The sequence below is a fragment of the Leptonychotes weddellii genome, chromosome 6 (genome assembly GCF_054177405.1).
Source record: "Leptonychotes weddellii isolate Sample4059 chromosome 6, ASM5417740v2, whole genome shotgun sequence".
Classification (NCBI taxonomy): domain Eukaryota; kingdom Metazoa; phylum Chordata; class Mammalia; order Carnivora; family Phocidae; genus Leptonychotes; species Leptonychotes weddellii.
Window position 1 is genome coordinate 109306416 of NC_138374.1, and position 9678 is coordinate 109316093.

A 9678-nucleotide genomic window follows, 5' to 3' on the forward strand; every position below is an offset into this window, starting at 1 on the left:
GAGAGGGGATAACAGAGTAGAAAATACGAGTAAATTCACATTAGTTTTGTGCAATTTTTTGCTTCAATTTATGTATGAGCACATGTGTAAATACGTATATTATATAATAAAATATGCATCTCTGACCCTGAACTATCCAAAACACTGATTTCTTTTTGCAGGGTATAACCAGACCATTACTGTTATAATATCTTTGAGAAAATATTTTCTGAGTTGATCTTATCCTTTTTCTGTTATTATAATAAGGCATGCATGTATTAGATTCTTTAACCTTTATTACACATCAATTAGATATAAAGTACAGAATCCAAAGATTTTTAATATGTACTAAAATCCCACAATTTTAATTTTGAAAAGATTGAGGTCATTGCATGGAATTAAAAAGTTTTCCTTGATTGTGAAAGTTTCCACATTTCATTTTTATTAAACTTGCTTTTCAAATTATGTAAGTGACACACACTTGTGGTAAAAAAAAAAAGTGTAAACAAATCAAGAGTATATAGTGTGATGTTTAAGTGATTAACTTTTAAGTATTTTTTTTTTAGAATAGGCCCACTCTTAACTGCACATTAACTGTGTATTTAGTTAAAAGAAAACCAACCATCTAATGCTTAAATCTCATTTTTATACCCAAGTGAACAAAAACAGCAACTTAATAACGTCTTAAAGTGTAAGAAAATTTTTTCACCAAATTTTGTATTTCTAATGAAAATGGCTTTGATGAAAAGATGTTAATCATTAATAGCATTTTCCTTTTAATTAAAGAAATTTTTTCTTGCTTGCAAATACAAATTAAGTTACATGTAGTTGAATAGTAAAACCATCAAAATGACAGTTAAATTAAAAATCAAAAGCACTTTTAACTATTAAACTTCCACTCTCCTACAGACAGGAAGACTTAAGATTTAACCAAGAAAAAAAATTTTAGCCAGAAGAGCCAAAATTAAAAAAAAATTAATTTAAATAAATTAAGCAGAGTCCAAAGAGACCAGTGAAAATACATAAATTTGAACGATTCACTATGACATTAAGAATCTCTAAGGTGAAAAAACTTTTTTGTTATTAATTCAATTTTATGCACACAGGCATTGCAAGGCCAGTCACCTCTATGGATTTGATTTTCTGAATAAAAGAGACACAACTTCTGTGGAAACACTGAAACCATAAGAGTCAGGTAGATCTCCAGGGAATTTTTCCCCACTCTCTAAAGAAATTCCATGTTTAAAAAAACTGATAGCAGTGTGGGAGGTATACAGCATAAATACAGTCAATATCTACATCTGTTTCTTCTTTTCTTATGGGGTGAGGGGAGATTCAACAATAAATCAAAATGTGCATTTCAAATAAGTTTTCAATAAAAAATCATATTCCTTCAGAGAATAATATACTACGTCCAACCATTCTTGATTACCAAAAGAAAACGCATAATATTAACAAATTTCATCCACAGAATTTTTCTGAAATGAATCCCAATATGAACTGTGTCCCAAACTAAAGAAATTTTCACATGAAAAAACTTGACCTTGTGCTTAAAAATTTATTATTCCCCCATATGGGTTATGCAAAATTACCAGTCAGATTTTGTGAGCAGTTTTCACAAAGAGAAACATTGCCAAATTAGCTCATTATTTATTTGATATTGCTAAATCTTCTATTATTCCTTGAATTTATTCATATGGCATACTCTAAAAAATACTTAACTAAAATACTTAACCTTAAAGAATTGTGTCATTGTTATAACTCTTCTCTATTAAGAACAAAGTGGAATCTCTGTCAGGTTGGTCTAAAGAGTCACATTTTTTAAAAGAGCTGTAAAGCATTTTCTACCTCTAGAAGAGATTATAAATTTAATCCAAGGGAAGATTTTAGTTCCCAGTAGGAACAATAAAAAAGATAAATTATCCAAATTTTCTCTCACCCCATCTGTCATCTTTTCCCTATTTTTGCCTTTTCACCCACTAGGTTTTTTCACCCACTTTAACCTTAAGGGGGAAAGGTCAAAGGACTCTCTTTGCATGAGAATACACTAAGGGAAGACAGCTGGTAGCCTAAGGAAAAATGTAACCGGATCAGGAGTCCCACTCCAAGCAACTATTAAATACATCAATAAGGGTAAAAGATCCAAAGTAATGGAATCAAATTAGTTGACTACATATCGTGGAGCTAATGGTTCCAGCAGGTCTCACAGCTTATTCATTAATTCTCATAACCCACTCCAAGACACCAAAGTTAGAAGCTTATAAAGAAGCCCAACTGGCTTCTTACAAGTTCAAAGTTAAGTCAGACACCAACCTTTCAATTTAGTTCACTCAAATAGGAGCTTACTGAGCACTTGCTTTTTGAAATGACCTAGGGTATCAACAAGGGACAGTAATCAAAAGACACAAAATTTTCAGGCTTAAACTCTAATGAGAAATAAATAACCAAAAATCTAGGTAGACATTTTTACATCATATGATAGGAATATGGATGCTATAAGGCTTACTGGAAAATGGTCTTTAAACTGTTTTGTTGTTTTTTTTTTAAGAATAAAAAGGACTTCTGATGGAGATGAGAAAGGAGGACATTTAAGAAACAGAGATCTTCTCCTTCCACACATTTACATTCTATCCATCAACCAGTCCACTTAGCCTATCTATATTCAGTGCAACTCTCTGATCTACCCTCGTCCTACAGCCCATTCTCAACGCTACTCATCTAACTAGTCCAAGCCTACAATATCCTTTTGGTCCTTGCCAATTTCATTCTCTGTGCTGAAGCCAGCATGACCTTCCTAAAACTTCAATAGGCTGTCATTTCCTTTGTCAAAGTTTTTTCAAGTTTCTATCACTCACTGGATAAAATCTAAACTTTCTATACAGCACAAAAACCATGCAAAATTTGACCTCTGCTTACTTGTCTATCTTCATCTATCATTTTCATTATACCTCCTTGCCCATCTTGAAATCACCCACCCCTCAGCAATTTCCAGATGTCTTTGTACATGTTGGTCCTTTTGCCATGTAAATTCTTCCCTATTCTTTAGTTCTCAGCTCTAATGCTATCTGCTCTATGAAATCTACTGATTCCTTTAGTCCTTTGTACTTTTTCTGGTAGGATTATCTACACTACAATATGATTGTGTTTTTGCATGTACTCATTAAACTTTAACATTCTTGAGAACACAGAAGATATAACTTCATTACCTGTTTATTGGTATTAGAGATACTCAGTAACTATATTAGATTAATATGAGCAGCTAGTATTCCTTGAACACCTAAATTTCACACAGTATTTTGAGTGATTCACAAGACTATCCCATTTAATTCTCATAATAACCTCCATGAGAAGGTACTATTAGCATACATTAGCATCATCCCACTCTACCTATGAGGAAACAAAAATACAGACAGGTTAAGTAACCTGCCCAAGACCTGGATTCAGAAATGCAGGTGGTCTGACATCACTATAGCTCATGCTTTTTTTTTTTTTTTTTTAAACATTTTATTTATTTATGTGACAGACACGGCGAGACAGGGAACACAAGCAGGGGGAGTGGGAGAGGGAGAAGCAGGCTTCCCGCGGAGCAGGGAGCTTGATGTGGGGCTCGATCCCAGGACCCTGGGATCATGACCTGAGCCGAAGGCAGACGCTTAACGACTGAGCCACCCAGGCGCCCCAGCTCATGCTTTTTTAACCAATATGATATATTCTCCATCTTCCTCTCTCTCAGTCCTGGGGAAAAGCAAGCAGCCCCATGGGAGACTTAAACAAAAGAGAAGGGTAGATAAAAGAGAGGTATAAAGTCCAATGCATTCAGAAAGGCTGCAGGTAAGTCTACAATGTGACCTATTGATTCTCACAATTATTTGGGCTGCCCTCGGTTAAAAAAGCTGCAAAACACCTTCCTCTTAGTATATCAGGAACTTAATCTTGAGCAGTGTTTTCCTAAATTGTGTGCAAGGAAATGTAGTGGGTTTTTTGGACATTAAAAAAAGTACCACAAAAATGTCTTACGATAAAATTATTTGAGGAAATACCAGACTAAATGAAATTACCAAGTTTCTTTACTAGACAATTTGACAGTTATTACAGACTATGAATTACGGTATATAGTTTTTCCAATCTTACTTGAACATAGAACTCTTCTCTCTTAAAGTATCTCACAGCCCTAGTGTTCAATAGGACAGTTCAGAAATCTCAGTGTTGGGGGGCTACAATGCCATTTGTGACCTGACCCCTGCTCATTCATCTCAAGTCAAATTAGGTCAAATTAAGGCAGAATAAAGAGGCATGTACTAAAAATATAAAGTTGAATAAGCAGAATCTACTGAAAAGATAACGTGCTCTCAGGTATCTGAATCCAAAAATATTCTCTTGTCACAGTACTTGTTTATAGCTCTACGAGAGACAGAGCATTTATCCAGCCTGAGTGTAGCAAGTTCCTTGTATTCCTATGCTCTTCCGAGTTACTCATGAAAAGTTATTTTATTCATGTTTGTACAGAGTCTCAAACACAGTAAAAACAGTGATAAGGAATTATTAAATTGGACTGTCAAAATATTCTGATTTGGATTCAAAGGCATAATAAAAAGCAAAAAGAGGTTACCACCTATGCTATAGTATGTACTGTCCCATATTTTGAGAACAAATGATTACCAATACCTTATAAAATCAATTTCCACCTAAACCAATAACATTAGTAACTCAACACTGCAAAATACATGGGGATATATTAAACTGCATAAATAATATTACAAGGTCAAACTGCACTTAAATGTTCCTTTTAACATTATATGTGGTGGAACATATTTCACAATTTCATAACTTTGATTTATATAGAAATAGTTTAATTGCTGCAATTTAAAAGTTCACATTAGAACAGTTCATGTAAAACACCTCCCAAAATTATTTTACTAGCAATATTAGACCTCCTGAAATTATATGTTCACTGACATTTTTAACTTAAGGTTATAGACCACATTTCCTGCATATACTTTTTTCTAATAAAGGAAAAGCTGATTTATTAGTTATTATAATAACCAAAGACTACTACTAATCAAGACGTTTCCTGGAGACTCTACCTACAGAATAAATTATATCCAGTTCAGTTTTATTCTTAACTACAAGCCTAAACTGAAACATTCCAATTCTAAACAGTACTAGATACTAGAGAAGTGACTGTATTTCTAACTCAGATATAGCCATGTTCAAGGGGAAATAGTATACAAATTATTAAACTGAATTAATATAATCTAATTTTCTATGACTCAAAAATAGCACTTATCTATGAAATTAAATCAACATATAAATCAAAGCACTACATTCATAATTATTAAGTCAGGAGTTTTTTCATACCAAATACTTGAACTAATGATCTGTCACCTTTTAATGGGACATGAGGTAGGGAAAATAAAAGCTAATAAAAACAGTTAAATTCCTGAATCAAACAAATTTAAAACAACAGGATAAAATATGTATTGACTATCAAATACCCACCCTAGTTAAGTACTCCTTTCAAAAGTTACCTTCAAAGTTTGGTTTTTCATTATAACCTTTAAAATACCAGGAAAAATTAAGTTATTAGAGACAGAAAACAATCTTTCTTTTCTTACCTATGCGGTCAAATGTTTTATCACATTTAGGACATTGCAATATTTTTTTGTTACTGTTCTGAATGACTACAGGAGTTAACCCCTCATGAATATTTCCTACAGAATCACCAGCCTCAGGTTCCTCTTCTGCATCATTATGATCTTTTTCACTTTGTTCTTCAATGTCAGAGTATTCATCTGACATTTCCTCCTCTAGTTCATCTTCTTCAGCATTATATTCACTTCCAGGGTCCTCAGAATCATTTCTGTCTGACTTTTCCTTATCAAAATTTTCTTGATTCAAATTGTCTGACCCATCACCACTTTCTTGTTCATCATCACTGGTGTCATCAAACTTAACAGGACACTTCCGATTCCTTTTCGATCTTCTTGTGGAAAAACTTCTCTCCAGCATTTTTAACCCATGTTTTTTCCCTAATAAAAGGGACCTATGGGTTTTAGCCAAATGATTCTCTAAAGACTTTTTATAACAAAAATGTCTACTACAGAATTTACACTGATGATTATTTGATAGTCTTCCAGCTAATTCACTTAGTGTTTCTTCTGGTGATGACTTTTCAGCCAGCTCAGACTGAAAAGTGGCAACATTTTCATTATTTAGCAACTTAACTGCATCTATAATGTCCAGAAATTTTGCTGCCTCTAAAACAAGAGGTATTTCATATTTGTACACAAAAAATTCTGATGTGTAAAGAAATTCAAGCAAATGCTGAAAAACTGAGTGTGTTACGTGATCCAGGGTGACAACATCAGTGCTTGGATTTTTGCTCAAACACGCGTGAAAATAACTACTGCCAACAGCAACAACAACTTTATGTGCACTAAATTCTTTGCCTTCTACTATGATAAGTAAGTCACAGAAAGATGGTTGCTTCTGCCTATCATCATTTAAATACTTCAGCAAATTCTTGTTATACTGCAAAGAACTCAAAAGTTTTCTCTGATCTGGAGAAGGAGGAAGTTCCTGGTAACAGTGAAGAGCTTCAGGAATTGGTCTTTCTGTGGAATGAGTATAGGTTACTTCGTCACACTCCACTGCAACATTGCCTTCTGAAGAATCTTTATGATAGCCTAGATGGATCTTCTCGTCAAGATTTGAAGTAACCTTTCTCCTTTTCTTCATTGCAGTACAACAATTTCAGAACAAGAAACTTCATTAAGTGTCTTAAAGGATTTATTTAAAAAAACAAAAAACTAGATTGTCTTGGTTAACAGCTTCTGGAGGGGCGTGCCCGAGGGTTTCATGGTCTGCAAAAGAGTAAGAACCACGTAAAAAAACTCCAAGGCAAAGCAAATCTTAAATTAATTATTCACGGCATTCGTCTACTAATCCTTTCTAAATCAGAACTAAATTATGATAAAGTCACACCTCCTACTCGTGGCTAAGATTTTAGCGTGGAGAACAAGGAAGGCCGGGTTATAAAAGACAGCCAACAAAACAGTAATTTTAAAGGACGCCGGAGCACACCTTTCAGGCCTGACTGACGAATGGGGTGGGAAAAAGAGGGGCCGAAAAGGGAGGGATCCCTCCAAGATCACTGAGGGTGCAGGTTAAGGCGCGCTACATTCATGGTTTAGGGGCGCTGGGCTGGTGACAATAAGGCCGTCGCGGCCGCGAAATCCACGTCTCTCCATTAACATGCCTTTTTCCAGGGCGGGCAAAGGACACCTCCTCATGGACAGTGAGTGTCCCACGGCCAAAATCACCCCGCAGGAGATGGCCCCAGGAGGGGCGCAGAGCAGAAGGAGTAGGGTCAACCACAGGGACGACTAAAGGAAGCAGAAGAGCCTTCCCAGGCCCTGCCCAGGCGGAGACAGCGCTCGCCGACGCGAACCCGCTCCCCTTCCCACCCCAGTTTCCCTGGGCAAACGCCCCACAGATCCATTACCGGGAACCCAGGGCTCCCCCGCTGGCTCCCAGCCGCTGAGCTCCACTGTCGGCGCGCTCGCTCCAGCGCCTACCCACTTCCGGGTTCAGCCCCCCACCTCACCCTCCCTCTCTCTCCTCCTTCCCCTCCCAGAGCCTCGCCGCCTCCACAGCCACGGAACACGTCAACCGCGCGCAGCCTCCGAGCCTCCCGGAGAGACCAGCGCGCGGCCCTGCGCCGACCACTGCGCATGTGCGCGCACCCGTCTTTGCGCATGCTCTGTAAATTCTCCTTGCTCCCTAGAGGACCCTAGCTACGCCCCAAATCCGTTACTCCGGGTTTTCGCGGTGGTTTGGTGGCCTACTGTGATTGAACCAGACGAAGCTTTGCAGGAAGCTTCGCTGGGGAATGGCGGGGGGTGGGGTGGGGAGACTGATGAGGAGTTTAGTACAAACTGGCAGAGGCACGACAGCACGAACGGATTTCATCCTCGCCGATATATTTAATAATTTGTGGTCAACCACGCAGCAACGGACAGAAGCCAGTCTTAGCAAACACATTGCATCTAAAGAACAGATGTTGATGTCCTTTCGGTTTTGTTCTGCGTTAAATGGCTAATGCGGTTGCTCCTAAAATTATTTTTTAACTTCTTAATGTACACAGAAAACATTGGAAAATGTACATGTAAGTATACAGCTGTTAGGACAGGAAAGGCAGCCAAAACAAAAAGAAAAATCCACAAGAACAACTTTTGAAGCCGGTACCTAAGATTTTGCATTTCTAACAGAGTCCCAAGGGATGTTGGTCTGAGGACCACATTTTTAGTAGCAAGGTCCTAGATCAGGTGATTTTACAGAAGCAAGGAAAATAAAGAGACTGAGGCCAAATAGAATGGGGTAACCAGACTGGTGACCCCCACGCCTTCTCCCACTCCACCCATCACCCTTCCCCCCCACCCCACGCAAGGTATAGCGGGGAACCTAGGAGGGCCACCTCTCTCAGTGAAAGAACTTGTGGGGGTGGAAAGTTTCTCCTACGAAAAGACGGAAACTTGACGAAACTTGAGGAAACTTGACTGACTCAAATTTTCTTTGATTTGAAAATGGTTAAAACTTTTAATGAAAATTCCTAGCAAAAGCACTCACACGAATTCCAGACAAGGATTCCTATCACCTGGGTGACTCATTCCTACAAAAACCAGCCGTCTAAAATGAGAGTAAATAAAAAACAAGAGAGTAAAAGAACTTTAAAAACAATGTCTACAGGCTTCAGATACTGGATTTTTCAAAAACAAAATAAATTAAGTATATTTAAAATATTTTTAAAAATAAAAGAAGGAATGGAAAGGAAAGTGAATAAGAAATTATTAAAAATAACCAGTTTAAGAAAATAATTTAGATATGAAAGCTATCATATTAGTACTTAGAACATAGATGGAAATGTATAATTATGAATTCTTTTTTTTTTTTTTAAAGATCTTATTTATTTATTTGACAGAGAGGGAGATAGCGAGAGCAGGAACACAAGCAGGGGGAGTGGGAGAGGGAGAAGCAGGCTTCCCGCCGAGCAGGGAGCCCGATGTGGGACTCGATCCCAGGACTCTGGGATCATGACCTGAGCCGAAGGCAGACGCTTAACGACTGAGCCACTCAGGCGCCCTAATTATGAATTCTTATATTAAAAGAGAAGAAAGGTTAAAACAAAGTAGGAAATGAATATATCCAAAGAAATGGAAAAACAAAACTTTACTGAAATGTAAGAAAGAGAAACAGAGCAAAAATCTGAATATTAGAATACTTGAAAAGTTGAGACATTTCTGGCAAGATTTGGTTATTAAGAAAAGAGAAAATACAAATATAAACCCAAGAGTTTATTTTCTTAATACTTTTGTAAGTCCTGTGGAATGTACATACTGTCACTGTTAACAAAGTGACATTCAGATGAGTTTTTTAGAATTGACCTTAACAATTCCAAAAACATTCCATTATTATTATTTTTTTAAAGATTTTATTTATTTGACACAGAGCAACAGCGAGAGAGGGAACACAAGCAGGGGGAGTGGGAGAGGGAGAAGCAGGCTTCCCGCCGAGCAGGGAGCCCGATGCGGGGCTCGATCCCAGAACCCTGGGATCATGACCTGAGCTGAAGGCAGACGCTTAACGACTGAGCCACCCAGGCACCCCTAAAACATTCCATTATTAATAATGTCTAAAAAT

The 9678-nt window shown here is 37.3% G+C and overlaps 1 protein-coding gene across 1 annotated transcript in view; it reads right to left on the reverse strand.

Annotated features, from left to right (window-relative positions):
* ZBTB41 (zinc finger and BTB domain containing 41) overlaps window positions 1–7621 on the reverse strand; it is a 48893-nt gene extending 41272 nt beyond the window's left edge. The window contains exons 1-2 of the mRNA XM_006734062.3: window positions 7484–7621; window positions 5595–6842 (exon numbers count right to left, since the gene is read on the reverse strand). Of these exons, the coding sequence (XP_006734125.1) occupies window positions 5595–6717 (1123 nt within the window). The 5' untranslated portion in view covers window positions 6718–6842; window positions 7484–7621. The remainder of the gene's footprint in view (window positions 1–5594; window positions 6843–7483) is intronic.
* Window positions 7622–9678: the final 2057 nt, after the last annotated feature.